The following is a 27117-nucleotide window of genomic DNA, read 5'->3' as shown; positions in this document are numbered from 1 at the left end:
AGACAATTTAAATGTTGTTACAAATTAATCTAAGTTCCCTCTGTAGAAACAGTTCCACTGTTGCCGTGAAAGAGAAAACTGGAGCATAGAAATACAAAAATACTACATTTAACACGAATCCATCAGTTTAAATACATGTTGAATACATTAAGGAAAATATAACAATTTAATGCTTGTTTCTGCTTCAATTCAATAAAATATTTACTTGCTTGCTATGAAAAGAACAACTTGTAGATTTGCTAATGGAAATGTGTTTCAAGGAAAAGATTTCTGTGTTAAGAGCATTTGAGGAGCTGCTACTGTATGTGCGTCCTGAAGCATCCTTTCACAGAGTTGCTTGTCCATGCCTTTAAATATTAACATTATTCCTTTGAGGAGTGGATTACTAATTTAAATAGTGGGGACTGTACTGCATCATATAACGCCCTATCTGCAACAAACAAAATAGTGCTGTGTCTTGAGTCGCGTCTTGAGTCGCATTTTGAATCGCACTACTAAGACCAACTGATTATGTTTTGAGTTTTTAAATACCTCTCAAGTAATCTTTTAAATGTAGAAAATCTCTAGTTTACAGTACATTTATACACACACCTAGTTGTTATTTATCCTAGTCAAATTCTTGAGAAATTATGTCCTGTAATGCAGGATTGAACCTAGAACCCTGGGCCCGTATTCTTAAAATTCTCTTAAAGAGCTCCTATCTTAGCCTAAAAAGTCCTAGCTGGGAGTCTTAGACTAAAAGTGATTTAGAAAACTTCTTAGAGCAACTCTGAGTAAGGAAAGTACAAAACCCTTTATATTAGTGAGGAGGTGTGGTTGACCCCGTTGCTAGGGATGATGCAGAAATTCAAGGACTGTGATTGGTTAATAAAAAAAATAACCTCTGAGCTCTGTAAAGGTCTTGAAATGCGCTCTTTGTAAAAATAGAAAATATGATAATAGAACAGACGGTGAAATCATAATGTTTGTAAATAAAAACAACAGGAAAACCGAACTGGACAAAAAAGCAGTGTTTACTTTTAGCTTTATGTTCAGTGTTTGGAGAATATTTCTTCTTTCTGCCATTTTGTTCTCTGCTATAGAAACTCTTAAGTTTCTTAAAAGTCCTCCTCTTTAACAATTTTTACTTTAGGAGCTGTTTTGGGGCTAAGATGTTTAGTAAATAATTTTTATATTTACTAAGATTTAATCCTAAATTTAAGGGGAAATTCTAAAAAAAAAAAAAAATGTCATAATTCTAAGAATTTTCTTAGAATTTTGTGACTAGGAGCAACTTTTAGGCTTACTGTAAGTAGCTTTGTGAATACGGACCCTGGAGTTGTAAGGTAGAAACACTACTAACAACACCATGGTAAAGTTGGCAGAAATCCCACATAAGGAAATCATTGCATTAAGAGAATAAGTATGTATGTATAGCATATAGCATACTTATACAAGTTAAGATATTTTAACTGACAGCTTTTTACAAGGTGTAATAAAAAAGTTTTAAGATTAGCTCTGCTTAGAAGAATAATATATTACTTTCTTTTTAATACTTTATTATTACATGGCGGGTTGGGTGGGTATGGAAGTTCTCCAAAGATCATCATGCACAAGTTACCAAAGGTTTTGACATCTTCGGTGGTTGAACTTGTTAAAGGTCATCCTGATCTCTCGTCATCTCCCAGTGATGTCATTCGGCTCTTAAATGGCGCATGCCACTTAAAACACCTCAAACAACTCATCACAACATCGCTGTAAACTTGGCTGTCCATGATAAAATACCCTAATTTAGTCATGTCCCATTCCCACTCCCTCATCAGCAACAACCAGGAAGGTCATACGCTAACACATGCTCCCTCCGACGCATGTAAAGCTATCGACTGTATCTTTTTGAACTGCTGGTAACACTGCAGGTTTAGGGAACCTGTTTCTGTTGTGCCACTCGTAAACGTTTAAGGTTTTTTATTAGGGATCTGTTTACAATGTCTAATTATGTAATCTTGAGTCTTGTCCATTGTAGTTTAAGGTTAATATAGAAGAAAGAAAATACAAATAATTTTCCTATAATAAGTAATTTAATTGCATTTTAAACCAATATAAATTAATTAAATCTATTTAATTGTTTATTACAACATTTATTACCTTACTTCCATATTTAATAATTTATTTTATGCTGAGACCTTGGTATACGCCATGAAATAATTAAATCTGTCAGCATCATCCATCAAAACCAGTGGGCAGAATCTTCCATCAGATTGGATCACTAAGATGGTAACCATGACTACTCAAGGTCAGCATCGTCAAGACCAGCTTAATCAGCGTTAAAGCCAGATTTAAGTCTGAATTATGCTTCTTTACAAACTTGATTCTTTCGTTTCAGAGCTTTGGAAAGGCATTTCAGATGGGATGAAGCGTAGCAGCTGAGAAGCTTTCAAACTGCCAGGTGACCTCCTTGGTGACTGACCTGTAGAGACTTGTGAAGGATTGCCAGAGCTTGGAAACCAGGCAGAAGCTCTGACGGTGTCTGACACTGTCTTCTCCTAAAACAAGTTTATCGCGGACTGTGTTGATAATATTGAATCACAGTCAATCAGGTATTTAATTAATTCAGTCATAGTGAATCGTTTTAAGAGCTAGAAGGAAATATTTTTCTTTTACATAAAAGAAAAAAAGGTTGTAACTTTCTGAGTGAGTAAAAAAAAAAAACACTCATGTTTCATTTTCTTAACACGTTCCTGACAGGCTAAAATAAGCAGTAAAAGATCTCCACTATGTGCATTTACTCACTCATTAAAACAATTTTTAATAATTGTTGGTCAGTTGTAAAGTTTATTTGCTGAACAAGTAATTGCATTTATATTTGATTAATTATATCTATATAAGATCACATTAAAATGTAAATTCAATATTTGTTCGCATTTTTTTCTCTTTAATTTTAAACAAATTCAATTCAATTAAATATGAAACAATTACAGTAAGCTTTTGCCAAGTCTGAATCTTTTTGTTGACATGGCTACGAAAACATTTCATTGTGCACTAATAGAACTATTTAGGAATTTTCTTTCATTTATTTATTTATTTATTTATTTCGGTAAAGCTGATGTTATTCAGACCCTGACCCAAAGCTAATCAGTGTGTGTGGCCGTTCTGGTTTATACTAAAGCTGCCACCTTTACATGTTGCTGTTTCCTGCTCGCTGTATCATTTGTTTACAGAGATGTGTCCTTTCTCTTGTGTGAATAAAGCCACGCTGTGTACTCTCTCTCTAAAGAGGAATCAGATGCCCTAGATAAATATACATGACATGGGCTTTTTCTGTGATATTTAAAGAGCTTACTATCAATGTAGTGTGTCAAGTCTGTATTGACAGTGGGGATTAATGTGGTGTCTGGCAGAACATCAGCAAAGAGAGGGTCTGAATCGAGCCCTGTCCTCACACACCGTACTACGCTGCTACACAACGCAAATGAAGGCTCTTTCCTGAAGAATAACTTTGTTTATTTTTTGGGAATTCATCAGTGACTAACACGTGATACAGTATGGAAATCTATTTCATGCTCCATCACTGGATCTGTCCTCTATAAATATATATATTTTTTGTTGACTTAGGCTACATTAGTGAAGGATTATTTGCTCTTGAGATGCCAACTACACTGGAATTGGCATCCTTTACTAAAGATATTTTTGGTTAAATACAAATAAATAACAAAAGCAACAATTTTTACTTTCAGCTCATTCACATAACGGAATTAAATGTTTTTACAGACATGCACCATATGTGCCACCTTTTTCTACCTCGTCAGGTATCATTTCAAGTAAAGTTCGTCCTGTAAAGAGCTAACCCACTTATCCAGTAATGTTTATCACATTTGCAGAGAGATATTACTCTATGCAAAACATTTTATTCTCCTTTATATTCTTAGGCTTGTGCATGTGGACTTTTAATTCAAATCTTCAATTCAGACCACAGGATTTTGTTCTTGTGTCTTCCTCACAATCCTGCTCACTGTGTGTGGGGAGAGATGCACTCTCTGTACAGTATACTTTGTACACAATGTATTTAATGTTTTTTTATATTATTTAACTGAAAGTGATTTGTAAAGTTATATAGTATACAAATATGTTTCTTTATATTACGTTTTTCTTTATTTCCTGAAGTATGTATCTTTCTTTCTAAATATACTGAATATACTATACTATATATACACTATACTATACTATACTATACTATACTATACTATACTATACTATACTACATATATAAATGTTAAAAAATCATACAATGCGATTTCCGGATTTTTCTTTTTAGATTCTGTCTCTCACAGTGGAAATGCACCAATGCTGAAAATAAACTTTGTATTTTTACATTTGTTTCAGTGGGAAAAATGCAATGACCGTGTATAATAACGTTCTTCGAGGGTGCCATTATTTCTAACCCCTTTCTGTCCACGAGTAGCCTTAGAAGCCTACCAGCAACCCAGCAATACACGAACTTTTACATTTTTATTTCACGGGAATTCCAGTCTGTCGTCCGATTTAGCTTCCTGTGCCGACCTTTTAACTCACCTGTTCTCACAGGTAAGCACACAGCCCGTGTGTTTCTGTCATACTCTCACCGAGGGGGACAAGACTGAGTCAGAGGCATAGGAAGACAGAATGAGAGACCAGGGACATGAAGAAGACTCATTAAGCCCCGTCACTGAAGCGGTGGGCACCCTCCGTCTCCTGGCAACACGATAAGTAAAGGCTGTCACCTAATCTGGCCCACTGGCGTCGGCCTCACCCTCTTATTTGCGTTATTAATATGCATGCTAATGTGCCCATTTTATGGCTCAACAGTTTGGATTCACTTTAAAATCAATTATCCATCTGGTAAAGCCGCACTTTGCACGGGCTGAGATGTGTATTAATTTCAGCAAACATACATGAGGCTTAACACAATAAAGATAAATGGCTCGATTAGGTGTGGTAAACACGAGAGCTCCGAGTGCAGCTCTAATGAGATTTTGGCACATAAGGAATTACAGTTCCTTGAATAATGAGCCTTGTTGATTTTTGTATGCAAATTACCAAAAGGAATGTTTCGCTGTCCTGCTTTTCCAATTTCATTTAGATAAGAGGGTGCTGCAAGCGAATGAACTCACATACTCTTAACTCACTCTCTTCCTCTTTGCGTCTCCTACTTCATTCATTTCATCTCCTTCGTTTATTCTGTTTGTTCAACATTGGCCCACTGATCTGTTATAACTTCTAATAAGGTCAAGAAATGCTCTTTGCTGAGAATTTCATCAACTTCAAATGGAGTCGGCTTGAAGTGCAGTGTCGATGGAGCAAGAAATCGGAGTCCGAGTGCGGAGTACGACGACGGAAAAATTCCGTCTAATAAGAACAGTGCTCCTTTTCTTACATTATAAAATTCGGCCAGGATTTCTGAGATAATCAACTCTGTAGAATAAAAAAAGTCCAAAGGGTATAGGAGGACCTGGTCCAACTTTCCCTATATGCCTACTGTATATCTAAACCCTACCCCTAACAGTACATCTAATACCTAGTTAATATTAAACACGTCAATTAGTAAATAAACAGAAATAACAGCAACATAAGTGGCATTGTTCACACACTCACCGGCTTATCTTATGCACATCTACTAAATTGTATGCTAAAGCAAAATAATCCCTGTCCATCAGGTTACCAAGTCAGTCTTAAATTCATCCAACACCAAATGTAAAGCCTGTTAGTTTTAGTACTTATGTACAGTATATAGTACTTAGGAATGCATTGTGCTATTTACAATACACTAGTTTTGCAACAAGCAGACACATAGCATTAAGTTTTTGAGGATGTACACAAGTGATGCTTCATACAATGGATATGTACATGTACACCATCTTGCATACATGTACAGTAGTTTAATCCAGATTCTCAGTCACTCATTCTCTATAACACTTGTCCTGTTCTGGGTCGTGGGAGCCTATTCCAGGGAACTTTGGACTGTGCGAGGAAACCAGAATTTCTGCAGGAAACCCACCAAACACAAGGAGGACATGAAAACTCCACACACAGACCCACCACCATAATCTAGATTATAACCCTTAAATGTGAGATTCTGTACATTTGCACAACAAACACACTGTCTAGAATTTAATTTTGACTCCACCCTTAAATTTGGATCAGGATCAGGATTGACTCCATCGACTCCGAGGACTTTTTATTCTGCAGTAAAGAGTAATTGGAGTCCCCACCCCCCCAGTAAAAAGATGGAGAAATGAAGATGTAAAATGGAGGATAAAATGAAGGGGGAAAAAAGTTTGCCATGTCCTCATGTCAGAGATGGACAAAGACTAGAAAAATCAACCAAATGAAACTTGTTTACCATTATTTCTGTTCATTGAGCTCTGAAGCAGTGAGCTTTGGCCTGGTGGGTATGAGATGGGCTCTGGAGCAGTTGTCCGAAGAGCCACTTTCTGAATATCAATAACATATTTCACACTGGCCTAGCCGAGGATGCTTCATCAAGCCAAATTACAGGCAGGACGACCTCTCCTGCAGCTTCCCCATTAGCTACCGTTCGCATTCTGCACCAGGCATCAAACGATTTATTTGCTTCAGTTACTTTCAGCAGCCGATCAATCTCATAGTCATTATCTCTTGTCACTAAAGCTGTTTGGAGGAAGAGATGCTGGGAGGAAGGAATTGGGGATGTGTGTGTGTGTGGGGGGGGGGGGGGTTGATATCTGCAACTGCATGTCCTGTCCTCGGAGCAAACGTCAAATTTGCTGGAAAAGACCACAGACAGGTTTAGAGGATGTCATGATGGTTGCTGTGTGTGTGACAGTTTTGAGGGTGACCAAGAGTTGCATAGAGATAGAGAGAGAGAGAAAGAGAAAGACAGAGACCACACACATGGGGAAACATTTTCACACTGTTCCTGAGCGATGCTCCCATCACAAACGCTGGGAGATTTCCACTGGCAAGACAATGGTAGAGATGGCAGCCGTGCATGGCCGCATTAACTGAAAAGCAGTGCCAGCATGAGCGTGCCAGTCGTGCTTCTGTCTCTGAGGAGAACATATTGAAGGCTGCTGCCTTTTTCTGTCCGCCTCTTTTTAACACAGTGTCGGTTTCTTCTTTCTCAAGTGTAAAGTCATGAACTTCTGTACAGCGAACTTCACAGGACTGTCATGAATTCTAAATGTTTCCAGTTTCCGCTGGATGAATGATACACTGGCCGTATAAATTATATTTCTTAGCACGATGAAATATCGATCCGTCTCCTGTATGTCAGTGACAGGTACAGTAACTGCAAGCGCTGTTATTATACACCCACATCACTGTCGAAAAAATTTACATTTTGTTCCCTAACGTGCAAACATTATATAATGTCCTCTCAAAGGACCAATTATATACTTAAATCATGCCCTGCTGCAACTCCATTTCTTTACTTAAAGATATGAAACACCCACCTCAGTGAAAAAAAAATGATCCCCATGACATTACCCTCTTTCTATAAATAATCAAGAGAAAATGAGAAATGCATGACTCAAAACACACAATGTCAAGTTTAATCCCACTTCAAGATGACAAAGATTTTTTTTAACTACAGTTTTATGAAGCCATAAAAATTATATTTTTATTATGTTGATGTTGTTTACTGTACATCGTTCTAGACTAATAAGCAACACTAAAGCACTTGACTAAAACTCATCACCGAGCTCCTACTGTTAGACTTTTCTAACAAGTCCTATTTTAAAATGTTAATACATTCCTACAACTTATGATTGCAATCTTTTTTAAAAGTTTTTTATCATTCCCAGAGTAAGAGTGGATAAGAGAAAGCCCTCTTTTTTTTTTCTTACAAATCTCCCTAGTCATGGAAAATACCGCTGAACCACCTTGTATCTCTGACTGAATTTAAATTACTTCTGAATGCCAATCTGTCAGATACCTGCACAGATTCTTAAGATTATTTACTACGCTGTCAATGTGTTTGTACTGATAACTCTATCTGCTGCTGAAATGTGTTTGCCTTTCAGTATTATATGCCAAGACTGAGTTTCATCTGGTCCTTGCCAGGCTCTTGCCAACGCCCCGTGACTTACTTAACACACGAAAACAAATTAAACTAAAATACTGATTAAATTAAGGCTGAAAATTAAAATGATGTCACTGCAGTTACAAATGTGAAGGAAACATGATGAGACTGTAATTTAAACTTTTTAAGCAGGGGCATTACATAAAAAACCAACACCACAAAAATATATCATAGTAGTCAAGATATCTTAGGAAAAAAACAACATAAATAATCATAATCATAGTGTTTCAATCCTTAAATCTTTAAACTCTCGTTTTGTGGAAATGGGAAATTATGGCTGGACAGTAAACAAAAAAAACAAACAAACAAGAAAACAACTGCATTATGATTGTGTGAAAGCATGTTCTTACTCAGCATTCCCATTCCTAGCATGAAGGCATCCATGGTGTAGGGTAGACCCCTGGCTCGCCCTCGTGTCCCCGGGGGAAACATCACCTCCTTGGGTTGAGCTTTCTTACATTCTACCTGTGGACAGAGAACACAGCAAACATCAGGGCTTCAGGCTAACTCTTATGATGTAAGGATAATACAGAACCCAGGAATTTTAAATTGACTGGGACTTTTACATAATTACATTTGACCTCACGGTTGTACAACAAAGTACAACAAAAGAAATAAAACTGCTTGTGTATATGGAAGTGCAATATTTATATTCCCCAGATGTGACTGCAGAACCCCACTGGCTCCACAATGCTAACAGTGAGTTATATGTGTGTCTGTTCGGCGAAGCATGCCATGCAATGTCTCCAGGCAAAAAGTTAGATTTTCTTTCCTTTCTTTTTTTCCTCCTCCCCATACACAGAAACGTTCCCATTTCTAGCTCCGTCTCACTGCTCTCGTCTGGTCCTCATCAATGAACCAATTCCACCCAGGGCGGTTTCTCCTCCGCCACCGCCCCTTTCCCTCTGCCTGAGCCTGCCACCATCTCACGCTCTTTTCCCTGCTGTGCTGATTGACATTTTGCCGTCCTCCTCAAATGCACATGTAAGTGCCTGAGATCCGAAAGAGCATGAAACACAACGAGAGTCAGACATGACAAACTTTAGAAGCACGGCGTTGAAGCACATGCTCACACTGATGCACGTCAGAATAAAGCGGGCACATTTACGTTGCATCCTTTCTGATGATGCTTTAAAAAACTATATTGGTATTTAACATAAATATGGATCCATGGTCTGTGAACTCTGGCTTTTTCGGAATATCAACAAACTTGCAGCCAAATTTAAACCATCACAATCCAGACCAGTTGGCTATAACCAATTAACATGAATATGTTCTTCTTTTTTGGTTGTTTTGTTTTGAAAGCATGAGAAAGGTAAGAAATCTCACGTTATATCTTCTTGTCACCATATTAAAAAGAAATTATCTCTTGCTTGTGAATCTCACAGGATCCCAGTCACAATGCTGCACACCTCTACACTCAACCAGAAGCCCTGTGGACATTTTTGACAAAAAAAAATAAAGAAAAAAGAAATAAAGAAAAAATAATAATAAAAAAAGAAATGACATAAATATGTTATAGTGGTGTAGTGGTTAGCGCTGTGATCTTGCACCTCCAGGATCAAAGGTTTGATTCCTGCCAAAGACAGTGTGTGTGTGTGTGCCTGTGTGTGTGCGTGTGCCTGTGTGTGTGTTTGTGCGCGCGTGTGTGTGCGCGTATGTGCGCGCGTATGTGTGTCTGCCCCGCAATGGATTGGCACCCAGTGGTATAGAATAATAATACTCATAATAATAAAAAAAATGGAAGAAAAAAAATCGGGTGCCTCAGTTTTTTTAAACTTGAATTGGTATTTGCTTGGAACACTATCTGTTCATTCCAAATAATGTATTCACATCCAGTCACATCTGTAGTGCCAGCGCCAAAGAAGCACAATAATGTGGGGCGGACTGCTCTGCAATGGAGTTTATTCATCTGGGAGAAAAAGATGGGCCCTTATTTAAGCCAACAGGGGATAGAAATATCAGGATAATGAAGTAAAGAGACTGACAGGATATTCCCCTTCATTTGCTTTGAGAGTTTTCGGTGTGAATAGCTGAATAGCTGAAATTGGCGATAGAGATCCCTCTACAGAGTTCTGCTTAGGGAAACAGACATGACCAGGGCCTGGCCACCACATTTTAGATGTCCACACATTACAGGCTCATGTCTGCATCAAGTGCTGCCTCAACCAGGGTGTCTCACTTACAGTATGCTCTCAAGTTGTTTAACTACAACTTCATAATGTGTTCTCCCAAGCTCTGCTGACACTTTCTCAAATGAGACAAAAGACAGTGCTTTGAAACTTCTACTCGATAAAAATCCTGTTTAACCTTTGTATTTGGGGAATGTTCTTTCTCTGTATTAACATAAGTTTACATTAAACACTTGGAGGCACTTGATGACTCCTCCATGGCCCTAATAGGCAATTCAGCTATTTACGCATGAGCTTGAATAAACCAACTAAACTAAAAAAAAAAGAAAGAAAGAAAAAAAAAAACCTTACAAACACTAGACCTAATCCAGTTCTAGAACAAGTATGTTAAGTGCCAAGAAACATATAAAGTGTTCCTCAGTCTTATCAACACAACATGCCTTAATTAAACAATGGATCTGAGTAGAGTGTGGAAGCACGCCCGTGAGAGGAGTGTGACGCGTGTAATTATATCGGTGTGTGGTTTCGGCGACAAAGCATCGTACACTTGGTGCGCTGCTAATGGGTGCAGAAAGGACTTGCTTCTGATCTGCCAGCCATCAATGGGCCGTTAAGAGCCATGGCTGCTGTTCCACATTATTACATAACTAATTAGCCAACTGGTTGAGGTAAGCCACTGATGAGCTCCTTTACTGGTTAATGGAAATATGAAGCTCAAGGCTAATGACATGAAAGCACAGAGCTGGGCAGCAAACACTCAGAGGTGGGTGGTGGGAGGACGGAGGTGGCAGAGATGAAGGGAAGTGGAGGAGGACTTCATTTTAAATGCGACTTAAAGTAGATTATTCGTGCAGGCTCACGCAGTCACAAATGTCCAGGAGATGCTTCACATAACTCATTTCATTTCAGATTCAAGTGTTTTATTACCTTAATGCTAATTTGAAACAAACCTGGATTTATATAACATTTCCTTGAACAGTGAAGTCTGTATTTTCACTTTAACCAAGATAGCACGTTTGCTACAATATAATTTCTTAACAACATGAAGCTCATTTTCTTAAGGTAAAGCTAGACTTTATTCACTCGGATCAAAAGGCACACCAAATCCAATGTCATGTATCGAACAGTACGCTCCATAACGCACATCAATACACCCCTATACAGTATGATACATACAGTAAAGTTTCAGTAGGATATACACTCTGGCTTTTTAAGAAAGCGCTTATTTGAGCTACAGTAGCCTTCCTGTCGGCTTGAAGCAGTCTGGTCGTTCTTCTCTGACCTTGATCAATAACAAGGCATTTCCAACCAAAGAACTGCATCTCTCCGGATGTTTTCCTCTTTTTCGCACGATTCTGGGTAAAATCGGAAGAGACTGGTGTGTGTGAAAATCCCAGGAGATCAGCAGTTTAGAAAATACTCAAACCAGCCCATCTGGCACCAACAGCCCTGCCACGGTCAAAGTCACTGTGATCAGGTTTTTTTTTTCTCCATTCTGATGTTGGATGTGAACATTAACTAAAGCTCTCGATCTGCATCTGCATGATTGTATGCACTGTCCTGCTGTCCATGTTTCCTAATTGGATAAAAGCATGAATTTGTATTTTATTCATTTGAATACAATAAAGTAGGTACTCATGTAGAAGACGTACTGTCACTGGTTTACTTTTTTAGACAGGTATGATTATTAGTCATGTATGTGATAAATATCCTGAAACTATAAGGTCATATCCTCTAAAACACATAATATATATCTGAGTAACTTTAGACACATATACTGTATGGTGTGCTTTCTAAATTCTTATTTACATAGATGAATTATTATACAATAAGAATATCAAAAAATGCACAAACAGTAATGCATATCTTCATTAAAATAAACATTTTAACCTGTATTTATTTCTAAAGTAGCTCTTTTATGATGGCAATCCTGCACACACACTCATATCTAGCTACTGGCAGCGTGCCCGTGTTTAACATTAACTTCTTGGCCTTTCACCCATTTTTTAACCTACGGCTAAAGAAATCAGCAGGAGAACGTGGGGCTAAATATCTACAGTTGACCACAGACAGGATAATAGCTAAAGAAAGAGAGTTCAGTAGGCGGACTAATTATCAGAAAATGAAGGGTGCAAGTGCAGCCGTGCTGTAATGGAACAAAGAGGGCCATTAGAGTATGTGTTCTTAGTGGCGGGTTGAAGTGAACAGGCTGAGGTGTGAGACAGGGCGGCAGGAGATCGGTCAGCTTATTAGCTGGCTGGTTAGATACGGAACAGATTCCATCTGCTAATCTGCTGCCACCAATGAAATGACCTTTTGACAAGTGATGTCATTTGCAGAGAAACTGCTATCTGAGAAGAAGGTGAGGAAAAACGGCAAGGAATCTATTCAAAATTTTGACTCGTTAACTGCACATCTGCTCGTTCTCAAAGCACCTTTTGGAATCTAAATGTATGTGAAATAAATCTGCTATTCAAATTAGTTTCAATTTAATAATACCTTAACTGACTTAGAAAAAATAAGCTTAATCAGCTAAGCAGAAAGCATCTACTCCGATTTTGCTCCGTCAAGCAATTTACTTCTCCTTCAGCAACTAAGAGGAAAAAAAAAAACCTTTCACAGTGCAACAAGGAAAGAAGCACTTCAGAAACCTGATTCACTCCTTTGGACTGTTTTTATTTTTTTTTGTTTTTTACACATGCAGAATTGCAGCACTGCACAACACCAGCTGCCTGCCTCCCTCCTGAGAACCGGTGACCAAATAATGTCCGACATGAAAGGCACTTAACCAAATGCCATAAATAAACATGCCTCCCAGACAAGCGGGCCCTTGGACGAAGGACACCTTCAGCAGGCCTGTCAAAATGACGACGTTAGGATTCCCAGCAGCGGCACAGGTTCTGCCAGGAGCTGGACCAGAAATCAGTCTCATTTCCACAAGAAAAATGAGCTTTTCTATAGTCAGACAACCAACCAGAGACCATCGTACTGTATATCTGTGTTAAAAAAAAAAAAAAGATCAATTGGTGATGGATGCAATATGTTTGTCGTCATTGGCACCTGTACTAACTCTGCCGAAGAACTACTACAGTACAGTACATCATCAGTGCTATCATCATGTAGCAGTAAAGACAATGGGGGGAAAAAAGAGATAATTAGGAATAGTTCATTTCTCACGCCAGCCAGCTGATCCCTGTCAATTATTTATATGTGAACCAACACATCATATTATAACATACAGTAGTTGTATGATGCATCTTTCCTGCTCATGACATTACAACGTACAGTAGAAAGCATGATAAACTCCACACGGTAACATTTGAAAGAACCATCTGTGGAGAGAAGCTTAGGCTGAAATGCATGTTCCTTCTGTTAATATTAATCTCTGGCTCTTATAACCCTCTGTAGTCATAAATGCTTCACTCCTGATGGTTAGACTTTTCTGAACTAAACAGATCTTGCACTACTTTGACAGTGGTCAAATTTTAACACGCGTCGCTCTTTATGTCTTTTGGGAGGTCGGACGGCTCTGACAGATGAAACAGATACGATTCAGGAGGAGGAAAAAGGATCAAGCTCTTTTTTTTGCCCAGAGGCGGCTTAACACCGAGACATAATTCATCGCAACTTGAATGAAATTACATCGGAGACTTGGGGCTCCCGTACATTATTGATACACTTACAGCTCTTCCTTCTGACACAGAAATCTATATTTGCCAACAGAAAGGAAAAGCCTGTCAGAGTCTCTTTATGCCCCACAAATAGAACGTCTGTTTCAACTGAATGTAAAAAAAAAAAGAAAAAAAACAGCCAGATTTCGAAACACAAAACAGAAGACAATACTCGCATAACCAAACAAATGATCCACTAAGCTTCAATTTCATACACAATATTAGAAGACTGTAAATGCTCTGTGCTCACTATAATATCATTCTTTATCGATGTGTTGTTTCAGCAAGGTCAGGTACAAAAAGAACATTTCCCCAGCGTATTCCCTTTTCACTCTCTTTATCTCTCTCTTTCTTATTCCCTGTAATTTAAAAGGAGAAAGCACTGAAATGTCCTCTTTTCTCTGTTTTGACATTTCTTGATCTCAGCAAGCACTGCAGAAATACCACGTTCCATTACAACCGGCTAAATTACTGTGATCCTTTCAAATATCACAATCCCCGTGTATTACCTCAAATAACTCTCACGACACTACTCTGTGAGTGTAAACACACCTACAGTCACCAAAGATGCAAGTGGTAATAAACAGTGGATCATATTATTTTAAAGAAGATAAAAGGATTTGGGCAAATTACAGGGCACAAATCAAGTGATCCTCTTCTAAATAGAATTTAACGTCCTTTTGCTCCTAAACAGGCTGGTTTTGGGCTCATCGGCATCCGACTCAGCCTCAAAAACATAGATTCAAGGAAATAAGAAGGAGAGGTCGTTTTTTTTTTTCCGTCTACTCCTAAACTGCCACTTCTTTTCCACTCTCCTCACAGCGGTAGATTATCTTCCTATGATATTGCAGGCCAGTCCCTCAGCATGGCGAGGTAGACACCAAATTGGCCAGCCGACACTCTCGTCACTTATCATACATGCTAATGGGCCGAGTCGCAGCAGGCAGGCAGTGGGCTAGCTGGGCATCCAGAGCAAGCTGCGATGAAGGTGGAGGAAGCTCTGGAGGAAATGAGAGTGGTAATCTCCACACTGCCCGCAGGAGGTAAGGACTTCAGTGCGGAGGCCGCGAGGAAAGAATTCACATCAGACTGGCACAGGCTCGAAACGTCATGGCACAGTGTTGTTCTTCACACATACTGGGTGGGAGTGACTGAGCAGAAAATTTCTCAGTAAACCTCAGTTATGAAAAAAAAATGTTTTAAAATAAAAGGGAAAAAAAGTCTTTAAAATATTTAACAAAATCTTTAATCTCTTTTAATTTAAAAAGAGAAATTTTTATATATATAGCCGATATATATATACACACACACACTGTACATACATATTTGAAAACGTTAAATGTTAAAATGGCAGGGTTTTGAGATGTTAAAAGGAGACCAAGATAAATAATTTTAGAAGTTTAATATTACCTGCACTAAATATTGTTTTTTTTATTTGGGCAAACATACAGAGACCATCATACTGAATCTCCATATTATATCTGTGTAAAACTACAGTAACTAAATAAAAAAAAGGAATAACTGGTATTGGATGCAATGTCATTGACCTTTTTTTTTTTCTTTAAAATGAAAAACTCAAATTATGCAGTTGTACAAGTGATCACACCCTCTTATAACTGAAGTTGTGTCTGCGATCAGAATTAACCAATCACATTCACGCTAATGTTAAACAGTTGTCAGGCTGTTATCAATTAAAGGTGACAAAATGTCTTCCTGACATTTACTTTGTTGCACAGAACAGCCTAAGTCAAGCTTACAAAAAACATCAAAGGGATTTCATTGTTGAAAGCTATCAGTCGGGAGAAGAGTATAAAATAATTTCCAGGGCATTAAATATACCATGGAACATACTGAAGACAATCAGCAAAAAAAGAATATATGTTCTGATGAGACCAAAGTTTAACTTTCTGGCCCTAATTTACAGTAATGGTAACATTTTAATGGGAAAATAAAAATAATTTAAATGAAAAACATCACAGTAAATCACCATAAGAACAACACATCCATAATGAAGCATGGTGGTGGTAGCATTATCCTTTGGGGCTGTTTTTCCTCAGCTGGAACTTGAACTTTAGTCAAGTTAGAGAAAATTATAAACAGTTCTAAAAGTAAAATTTTGAACACCATCATGTTTTTCCAACACCAGATGCCGTTGTAACCTGACAGACTTTGAGTGCTTTTGAAATTGAGCAAAATGTTACCAAGACAAGATGTACCACATAGAGAGACCTCTATGCAAAAAGACTAAGTGCTATAATAAAATCAAAAGGTGAATCAACAGAGTATTAGTTTAGCGGTGTGCAAATATTAATGCATCCAGGTTTCTTTTTTCTTCACTTTTTTCAGTATGTTTTTTGATCAAACTGTACAAGTTATGGTCACATTAAAGATGGAAAAAGTCCTAAAATAAGTTATCATGGTCTTTTTTTTTCCATAATCACATCACATACACATTTGAGTTGGAACAGTCTATACCAATCCGGCCTGACTGGAATAGAGGGAGTACCACAGTATTTACAGTAAATATTAGCTGTGTAAACACTTGGTCTTAACTTTTCTTTCTTGTCAGAATAAATATATTCTTTCTGCACGTTTCCGCCACGTGGGGGGAAACTTTAGTTGCCCGGAGGAGTTACGGGGAGGACCAAATCACTGACACCTGTGTTTACTTTTACACTCCTCATTTCAAACACAGTAAAACACCTTAACAATCAATTATAGATAAGACTGAATTCTTATAACCAATCACAATGCAGAATCAGATTTACAGTATGAGAAAAGATGGGAAGCCTAACCTTACCCCCTACTACTACTTGTTATATTGATCTTATTGGATCATGCGTCCAATAGTTAAGTTGGATTTTCACATCTAAATGATTTCAATCTGATTAAAGAAATATTGTCCACATAAACTTAACTAATAAGGACTCGCAGGAATTTAATTCCACACCAGGATGCAGTCACTTCTTCCATTGTGTCAAACAGCCCTCAGACTATAAATAACACTTCCTGACTCCTCGCTAGCACTAAAATTAGCCGAGGATCGAACACGCCTTCACACAGACACACAAGAGTGGTCTGAGGTTATAAAGCTGGCCATGAATACTCTCCTTCACCTCCTGTGGCTGCTCAGACTTTGGCCATTTTCCAATAAATGGAACACAGAGAGGGTGTCCTAACTGTCCAGATGTCTCACAGATGTTTGAAAAGAAGCAGGTGAACTGAAGCTCTCATCAAGCCTGTTCACTGTTAACCTCCTAACCTCGGCCAATGCAGGAGAGTGAACAAGGACGACGGAAGAAAAGAGCCAGGAGTGTGTGAGTGTGAATGAGAAAGAAACAAGGACAACTGACTATTGCAGACTATTCCACTTTTTTTCTGTGGTCTGAACAGAGTAGAAGACGTTTAGTTGGTTAAATGGAATCAGGGACACTACAGTACTACAGATCATCCTCAGCCTGAAACTTTGTGGAGGGTCTGTAAAGGAAAGCAGGCGAGTCTTTTCACACCACTGAGATGAACCTACTGTACATTTACATTTACTTAAGGTTTACTCCAGTAGGTGACAATGTCTTCCACAACTTTGGTATTACTTTGATGAGCACTGAGTGGAACATACTGTATATATAGCTGACCTTCCATATGACAACAATGACAATATTAACTGCCACATGCTGAAATAAATTGTCTATAAATATTTATGTTCATGTCAGCTGTCAGAAAGGACGAAGGTGTCATGCAACACCCGGATGAAATTAGATAAATGTTTGAATGTGAAATATAGGTTAAACTCAGTATTCTAAAAGGTTATGCCTATCCTGTAGATGAAGTCATCATTTAAACAGAACAGATCCTACAGTAGATAATACAGAAACTGAAAAGCATGCAGACCTTAAACCAGATAAGTTTAACCATACACATTGGCTTGAACTCCTGATATGGTGAAACTGTGACATTTTTTTTTTTTTTACAAAAAAGTTCTTAGGACTACACTTAATGTTTAAACAAAATCTGTTACTTCAACAAAGTAAAGATGTTAAAGAACGTTATAAGCAGACAAGGTTGATGCGTTTTCCCAGACTGCCTGTATCAAAGAACATCCAGGAGTGGTGAAGGATTAAAGAAATGAAAAGAAAACTGTATTACATATGCTCCCAGTCAAAAGTTTGGACACACCATCTTTCCTGATTTTTATTTCTATCTACACTGTAAACCTAAATATTCAACAATCACCTTAGAACAGTTGATAGTGAGACGTGTCTGCTATGTAATGTATGCTCTGTAAAGTCTTTATAACAGCTCTAATCTGTGGTGCTGTTTGTTAATTGGTGATTTTTGAGGCTGGTAACTCTAAACGATCTTCTCCTCTGCAGCTGGGGTAAGTTTTGGTCTTGCTTTTCTGGGATGGTCTTCATAAGAGCCAGTTTCATCATGGTGCTTGATGGGTTTTGCAAATGCATTTGACACAATACTGTTCTTGCAAGAACTATTCCAGAACAGCTGACCTTCATGTGTTAAAACAACAAGTGACCGTTGTAGTTGTTCATGGTTAGTTTTTTTTGTTTTTTTAATTACCAAATGCCATATGTGTTGTTTCATACTGTAGTTTTGAGATTTCCAGTTTGATTGTAGAATGTAGAAAATAAATCCATCCATTTGTGTCCAAATGTTTAGCTGGTTCTGTAGTATAAATAGGAATAAGAAGTGGCTTCTAAATTATATAGTCTAAACCACATCTAAACTAAATATTATGCCTAAGCTTAATATAAAACCAGACCAAAACCAATACTGTTTCGATTTCAATTTTTTTATAAAAAGAAACGGATAACGGAGCACACGTGTACACCGTCCAGGATTCTGCTCTACACCAGACTAGATCAGGTCAAGGGCTCTATTCCTCCAGCCTCTTGAATTTTTAATGGTGGCTTGTACCTTTACCCCAGAACTGCTCGGCAAGCCTGGGGTGCGGGATGCTCCATTTTTTCCTCTGCTTGGAACCATTCAGAGGCACTTAAGGCCCTCCAGAGCCCTGGCAGCTTTTGAGTGGCCTCTCTGGGTCATCAGAGCCTCTCTAAAAAGAGCTCCTCCACTCACCCAAAGCACAGGGCTAGTGGGTCACAGATGGTGCTTCTGGAGATGGCTGCAGACCAACCAAGTATCGTACGTATTGAGCTGGACCTCCGCTAGCAGAGGGAGATCATTACTGCCGTTTTGCAAAATATTCATCATAATAACAATATTACCACGGATGAATTAGCAAGTCAAATATTCACACAGAGCTTGCGAGCGAACGATGCTTCAGAGACCACTTTGATCTTTCTGGCAAAAGCAACTTGACGACAGCATTTGATATCACTAGGAAAAAGCAAACACGGAGAAACAGTGGGATTTGCTTCAGAACTGCTTTGCTTTTATTCCACTCCTTGCTTTTACTGCCTAATGCTCAACATATTGTCCGAGTTGGCCAGTAAAAAAATAACAGAGTTGTCATTTTTAGATGGATGGAAGCCAATAACGGATGTAGAAGATGATTCTTCCTCCCTACCTCCACCCGATCAAATTCCTTTTTTCCTTAAACTCCCCAACTGATACTAACGATGCATGCAATCCCCCTATGGTCCAATTTAATGCTGCCAGTCGATGGATAGCCAGTTTCCTGCTCAGAGAGATCGACTGAAGAAAAAAAAAAAGGATAAATTTGCTCAGTGCTCCCCGAACAATGAGAGAATTTGATGCAATATTATATAAAAATCAATAATGTGCTTGTAGTGTGCATGTCGGTTTTGTAGGCAGCATTCAGTCTCCATGTGTCACCCTGTTTTCATCAGAAAACAGGGACACATTTATTAACTAAGATACTCCGAGCTTACAGTGGGCCAGTTGCTATGACACATTTAACAAGTCAGATGTCTGAGAACCTTAAGTGCCTTGATATTTTACCTTGAAGGAATTCCATTCTGGCCTTCATTAGTGATTCTGCAGCTTGCAGATAAAGTGGAATGAAAGTAGCTTCTACACTTTAGGAATGAATTTAATGCTACATAGTGCATGTCAAAAGAATGCTTTGCTAGTCAAAATGGTGTCCTTACCATCTTAGCCTCAGGGTCGCAACCCCGTCCCTCATGCACCATTCATTCGAAAACCCCAGGCAGGCCAGAAATCAAATAAAAAATTCAGGAGAAACAATAAAACAGTAAGCAGGGTGTCAAGTACCCCACTGTGCATGCTGCCAAGGCTATGATTTTAAATCTCCCCACAATCTTTCCACCTTACACTTTTAACACGGCTCTTAAATGGATGCCAGGTCCTCTTCCAGCTCTCATTGGCTGAAGGAATTACAGCTAAAGGAATCGACAGGTTGCTTCTCCCAGTCTGGTGGACAGGGCACCAAGACACAATTTCATGCTTTGTGGCCAGTGCACACCAATATCACGCCATAGCCCAGGCCCAGGATGGCAGGGAATAGGGAAGTCTCCCTGCTTCCCTGCTCCTAGGCCACCCAGACAGTCTCCCAGCACAGCAGTGGTTATAACAACCGACTCAGCTTCTGCTATCAAATATTAATCCCACCCTGGTCTAAAAAATTGAGGTGAAACTGACTTACCATTTTATTATTGATTTCATGAAAATGAATCTCACAGACTTTCTCCACCACATCCTCATTCTCGAAAGTTACGAAGCCAAATCCTGCAGAAGAGGGAAGTGAGGGAAAAGATGGGAGAAGGAAGAGGAGGGAAGAAGAAAATAAAGCACATGATTGAGGTGAACTAATACAGAAGCAGTTAAATGAACAGGAAAAGCAACAAATATCTGTTGATTGCTAATATTGCATGGTGCAGACATAAATGAGTCATTGAGTCATGCAGCAATCTACACTTTATTGGCTCCTAATGATGTGCAAATTATGTATCCAGTACAACACAGGGGCTCTTTTGCTGTTAAAGAGATGAAGACCTGGGCATTATTAAAATAGCTCTGAATGTGTTCCTCGGAGAGGCAGGAAGCTCAAAGCCCGTTTAATGAGATTCATAGAGCCAACCCTGCATCTGAATCCCATTACTAAATATTTGGTGTTTCTTTGCTGGTGTTTCAATGCATGACACACTATTTTCCATATAGCTAAATGTCTCAGCTACGAGCTTTTTCAAGCATACAGAAAAAAAAATGTCTCCAAATCCCACTGTTTCACTAAGAATCTAGTGAATAACAAAAGAGCATTCAAACCTCTGAAGAGTGAACGAGTCATTGTAAAAAAAAAAAAAAAGAAAAAAAAAATCCTCCAAATTGGGGAAAATAACACATACATACAGGCCACTGAAGCATTCATACCCACACAAATACAGACAAACACACCCACACACCCATCAGTAATAGTTCAGAACATCCCTTCAACAACCAGAAACAAAGCAAGAGAGAATAGAGGGGGAGAAAAAAAAAAGCTTGTGGCACCCTGCTGCATTTAGCCGCAACGTCTGGCTTTTCGAAAAGTGAGAGATAAGCCCGAGGGTCAGAGGGTCAGCGTGGTTGTGAGAGAACCTAAAACAGGAAGTCGCGGAGCCCTCTTCATGCCTACTGTGATAAAAGCAGATAAAAAAGCAGGAGGGTTGATAAGAGAGTCGGCAGATAAACAATCCTCCGGGCTCGGCTCTGACTCGGCGTGACCTCTGAGTGATTATAAGTACAGTTCTTTTGGTTTAGGGAGGAGAACATGTACCACTGGACAGTATGTGCTCTTGGACTTCATAACCACCGGCTTTTTACTCTCCTCTGAGGTAAGAGTGGAAATTTGTCAACGATGGACCGGGCCCTGCCGAGATATCAGGAGGTCACTGTATGGTGTACTAATATCTCTGGCATGAGTCAGAGTGTAAATACACAAGCCTTTCGTGTCGGAACGCAGTAAAGGTTAATGGTGGTCATTTCTGTATGTACAGACTAGAAGGTGATGTATGGTTATTGCCCTAGTGTCACTTGTGCAAATTCCTCCTCTGGATAAGAGGAAGCTCCTTTCATCTTCCTGCCAGGGTGCGGCGGTGTTTCCGGCTGACGTCCCTGAGATGACGTGAGTTATGGGAGCCTCTGGCTCGGGTTCTCATGGGCGGATATTGGAGTGCAATTTGCAGCCAATTACCGTGACCTCGCCTCTGACAATGGCTTCCTGTATGAGCCCATTAGGGCATCCTCTCGCTGCCTCAGGCTGCTGCTTGGCTGGACCATGGCCCACTCTGCACTCCTGGCTCTGATGTATAACCCTCAATATGTCCTGTTCTTTTATTCCTTCTCACCTTTCCTGGTAAGCCCTTGGGTGACACGCATATGGACCTAGCCATCTCTGATGCCTCAATATCTCTGTTTCTCTCTCGCTCTCCGTCTCCCTCTCGCTCTCCGTCTCCCTCTCGCTCTCTATACCTGACGCATCCATGCTTTTTGACAGATCCGCCTGTCTCCACCTGGCCACCCTGGGGCCATTTCCACATTCACTGCTTTTATACCTTTAAACACTGCAAAGCCAGCCTGCTGCGTCAGCTAATCAGAAAAGATGTCACAGTTTCCTATCCGTGGCTCCGGTCGCACTCTCTCAGGGCCTGATTATCCCACCTTATGATCCATTCTTCTCCATTTGTTCTTCGTTACAATATGCCTGTGTATTGTAGAAATAGCAATAACAATACCTCAAAATTTGAGAAAGAAGAACAAGTTCAAAAAGAAGTTAACGACCTTTTCCTTTTTTCTTTCAGGAAATGTTGGAGTTTAAATCTCACTTTGGGTGCTTCTTAAAAAGTAAAACCAGTTCAGGGAAAATGTCCCTCTTCTACTGGGAGACATTTACATGTGTCTGCAGCCCGTGCCTTGATAGGTCTGCCTTTGAAATCATGAGAGGCAGTTAGGTTTTCCATCTCGGGCCTCCGCACCCTTATCAGTCGCCCAACGACCACTTCTGACAACCAACAAATCAGCTGTCAGGAGCAATTTCTCAGCAGAAGGGATGGAGGCGGGTGGTGGGGGTTGCTGGGAGCGGTTGTACCTGCTGTACCCTATATGCTAGATGCCTCTCACACCGCACAAACACAACCCACATTATTACACACCTCCCAATTCAAATGAGAAAAAAAATCATATGCCTTCGAATAATAATCATTTCAAATCCATAATCTACTGTATATAGAATATATGACAGTAAAAGCACATTGTTGATACGTACAAATACTGACAATATGTGATATTGATAAATGAAGCACTGCTGTATGTTAAAAAAAAAAATAAAATAAAAAAAAAAAAGCACTGACCCATCATAGCTCAAACTACTGAGAACAATTCCCTTCATGCTCCGTCTTAATTAGCGCACTCGGGTTGTAGAAAACCTTGCGTGAGGGAGCAGGTAACGATCTCTCCGGCCATCTGTGTCAGAGTTCAGGGCAGTATCGGCAGAGCGAGCTCCCAGCCCGGCGCTGAATCTGGCAGCCAATCAAAAGCACTCCGGGTTACTTAATGACAAGGCTGACTAGCGGAGTGGCTAACAGAATGTCTTAATGAAGAATGCGATACGCTGAGGCCTCTCTGCAGTCCTGGCAAAGTCAGACGAAGGAGAGGGCATAACAGAACAAAACAACATCTGCTTCTGTGTGTCAGCAGCATGGAGATCTTTGGGTTCTCTCTCTGTAACCCCAAAAGTATCATTCCATTCATTTAGCCATCCATGTGAACCGAGCAAGCTGTTTGCAGGCAACCGAAACCATTTCTGCTGTACTTAACCAAAGCGACAGGGTGCTGGTGAAACATCATATGAAAAGACTGTGCATTTAAAAAAAGGGGTGGTGGGTGGGAGTGTTTATTTTTGTACTCTATTTTCCCTACTTAGACTGTTTTTTTTTCCTTTTCTTTTTTTTTCCCCCCAAGATCCCTCAATGACAACATGTGGATTTCCAATCTCAGGGAGGATAATAAGTGTTAGTGGCTATTACAGAGGTGTCTGGGCTGCATCTCACACTTATTAAGCAGAGAGCGAGGCAGGCCTGGTCTCCGCAGACACGCAGACATTCACAGCCTCTTACAAAACAAAGAGCCTCCGCCACGCTTAATGCCAGTCCCCCTCGGAGCCCAGCACAAATAAAATTAAAATGCTAAATCAATGAGTCTTCCACTGACCTTTGCTTAAACAGCTGAGGGTGCCCGGAGCAGTTCGATGTATTTGAAGGGAAGAGGTACACAACCAAATCAGATATTATTACCAATGCGGCATATCCTTCCCAGAGGAGAGATGGGACATAGATTGCATGTTGCATATTAAACAAGGAAAAAGCTGCGCTTTCCGGAAGACTGCCTGCAGTGTTTCTCAAAAGTGTGCGCACATACACACACACAACACACACACACACCATTCCAGGTGCACAAACCCCATCCACACAATCCACAAAGTCAAATAGTATTATTATTAAAATCATTTTAGTTTTGCAAAACCTTTGTCCAATAACATCAGTTTCTCCCTTTGCATTGTCCTTTTATTTACATCATAAAAGCAGTCAAAGTGAAAATGTTATTATCTACAGTATATACAGTACTCGATACACACAGCCATGCCACAATTTAAAGAAAATAAAGTGTCGGGCCACCACAAGCCATGAGAATAGAATGTGAAACTTGGTGTAGGTTCTACAAGTCTGTACCAGAGCGATAATACCTATTTATCTGAAAAATTCCCTCAACTTGGGGTTTTAATAATGGTGTATATTAATGGTGTCCAAAATGTTACTCCAAAAAACTCCATCAGTGTATCGTGATTCTTTTGTGTGGAAATTCAAAAGTTAATTGATTTTTTATTTTTTTTTATGTTGCATTTGAGGCGGTAATATTTTGCAATTCCTCTATAATCCTACAGGTGGCACTCTAAATTATTCACACATTTAGATTTAGGGTGCAGCACAGCATCCTGGATCACAGGAGCAAATTATATGCAAAGTTTGTTTAGAATTCTAACAAAATCTTTAAAAATTATAATTATAAGATTGTGATATTTACAGAATCGCAATACAAACCGGATCGGCTCCTAAGTTTTGTAAAAGTATATTATCTGGTGCTCCCTGGCTATTCATATCCCTTGTAAAGGCTATAGTTTATAATTTCAATAATTGACACTCACCTGAATTGGGGAGGAGTCATTCTGGAAGAGACCCCTCCCATCAGGGTAGAAAACTGTCAATCACACTAACCCAAACCAGTCCAGTGAAAATGCCCTTATGTCATGGCATCTCTGTTAATTTCTCACCAGCATGAACAGACATACGAAGACCTCAAGTGCAGCATAAAAATCAAAAAGGCAGTGCTGAAGAATCTCTCCTTCCTCTGATAAATGATCCCGCAGTATCATCCATTAATAACGACTGCAGAAAGAATAAATCTGTCAATGCACTCTGTTGGTTTTCTCCCCCCCCCCCCACACCCCCTGATATCTCACCGAGCGCTCTCTTGTACTTGCGTGTGATGGGCGAGGCTTTATTGTTCAGTACCGAGAAGTCTGTGAGGAACACCGAGAATGATCCTTAAGCGTCAATAAATAGATTGGCAGGCATTGATGGGAGTTTGTGGCCTTATTTACACATCCTCTTAATCAAAAAGGAGACGGGAAGAGAGAAAAATAGCCTCTCTGTAAGCTCTTTGGAACTAGGAACCCTTGTAAAGTAAATGAGAGTAGACAGCGTAATCGATTGTAGTAGCAGCCATCCCGCTACATTATAATTACTTGGATGAGAGGCGGCTCGAACAGAAACAAGCCAGAAACAGAGGTGTGAAAGAGAATATGTAAAAGTTTCGGCGGAGAAATATAGTCTCAGACAGTCACTCTATAAACCTTGGCTTTTGGGTACTCTGTGTATGTGTGGAAAAAATACAAATAAAAAACCCTGAAGCACAAATACGATTTCGAATAGTATTTCAGGTGTGTATTATAAAGCCATTTCTGTTTCCTGAACAATAAAATGCTTTCTTTTATAAGTGAAAGTTTTACTAAGAGGTGGAAATCAAAGCTGTTTTGAATTCTTCACCGACTGTTTCCAGGGAGGACAAAATCTTCACTAAGCCTTTTATCGAATCTGCAGCAATGGCTCAAAGAGCTTTAAACTCCAGGAAGCATATACACCTTCTCCGCTGATCAATCGCCATGCTTTGCTGAATGCCGTGTTTGCTCCGGCCTCTGCAGAGTTCTCCTTTCTTAAAAAAGGTGGTTTAGGAAGCGGCTGCAGAACAGGAAACACACCCATCACACCATTAATGGACACACCATGGATGTATTTCACTAGCCATAAATCACAGTTCACAAGGAGAGCTCTAATACTCCTGTCCCCTTTAAAACCTTGAACTTACTTGCAGTGCTAAAATAAAAAGAAATAATAATAAAACGACTGCGATTGGAAACAGGAGTTCTATAAGAAGACACAAATTTTAATAAAAATAATAGTTGTGACATGAGAGTGTCCTTCGCCTCGCACACGGTCAGAATAGATTTATAGTAACATTAGATGGCCCAAAAGCCAACTAAAAAACCCTCAACTACCAAGCGTTTCAGAGGAAGACATTCGTTCCTAATGGCTAATCATCCAACTCCATCCTCCCTCATTAAAGAAGATGGATGATGAGAAAGGTGCTAAGTGTGCACAGTCAGCAGCGTCCATCTGCAGGAAAAAACTGCAGTTACAAGGTTAGGAGTGAGGAAACCTGAGCACACAGATAAGGGAATCCCTCTGGACTCAGCTGTAATGCACGTCCACCTCAGTAAAGAGTATATTTTTAAGACATTTGATTATTATTTTTTAATTATGATGTTAATTGTGCTTAGGGTTGGTGTTTGGGTATTTCTAAATTTACATTATGTGATTTGTGCAAGTAGTTAATATGCAGGGTCTTATTTGATTAAAGCAACAATTAAAAATTATACACAGTATATATATTATGTTTAAAGACATGCTTATAAATATGCAGTAACTGTTCAGGTGTACCGTGGCAACTTGGCGACCGGGAGTGGACGCTCACAGGCCGTTGTTCCATGCAGTATGTGGGCCAGATCGGTGTGGTAGAGTTGGGCCAGAATAATTTTGCTATCTGGCACATCAGTCATTTTCTCTTTAAAATTTTTTTTTTTTTTAAAGGATTCTAATTTTTTTAGAGGAAACATATGTATGTTCTTAGTTGCAGACTGGAGAAAGACTAAACACTGGATATAATACAGTGTTTGAGAAACTAGAAAAAA

The 27117-nt window shown here is 39.3% G+C and overlaps 1 protein-coding gene across 8 annotated transcripts in view; it reads right to left on the bottom strand.

Moving 5' to 3' along the window:
* Positions 1–27117, bottom strand: part of msi2b (musashi RNA-binding protein 2b) — a 260386-nt gene that overhangs the window by 60136 nt on the left and 173133 nt on the right. For all 8 annotated transcript variants that reach the window (XM_053507328.1, XM_053507327.1, XM_053507329.1 and 5 more), the window contains exons 8-9: positions 20482–20564; positions 8425–8539 (exon numbers count right to left, since the gene is read on the bottom strand). In XM_053507328.1, the coding sequence (XP_053363303.1) occupies positions 8425–8539; positions 20482–20564 (198 nt within the window). The remainder of the gene's footprint in view (positions 1–8424; positions 8540–20481; positions 20565–27117) is intronic.

Source organism: Clarias gariepinus, chromosome 11, assembly GCF_024256425.1.
Source record: "Clarias gariepinus isolate MV-2021 ecotype Netherlands chromosome 11, CGAR_prim_01v2, whole genome shotgun sequence".
Classification (NCBI taxonomy): domain Eukaryota; kingdom Metazoa; phylum Chordata; class Actinopteri; order Siluriformes; family Clariidae; genus Clarias; species Clarias gariepinus.
The sequence above is the reverse complement of the archived record's forward strand: the minus strand, read 5'-3'. Positions and strand labels throughout refer to the sequence as shown.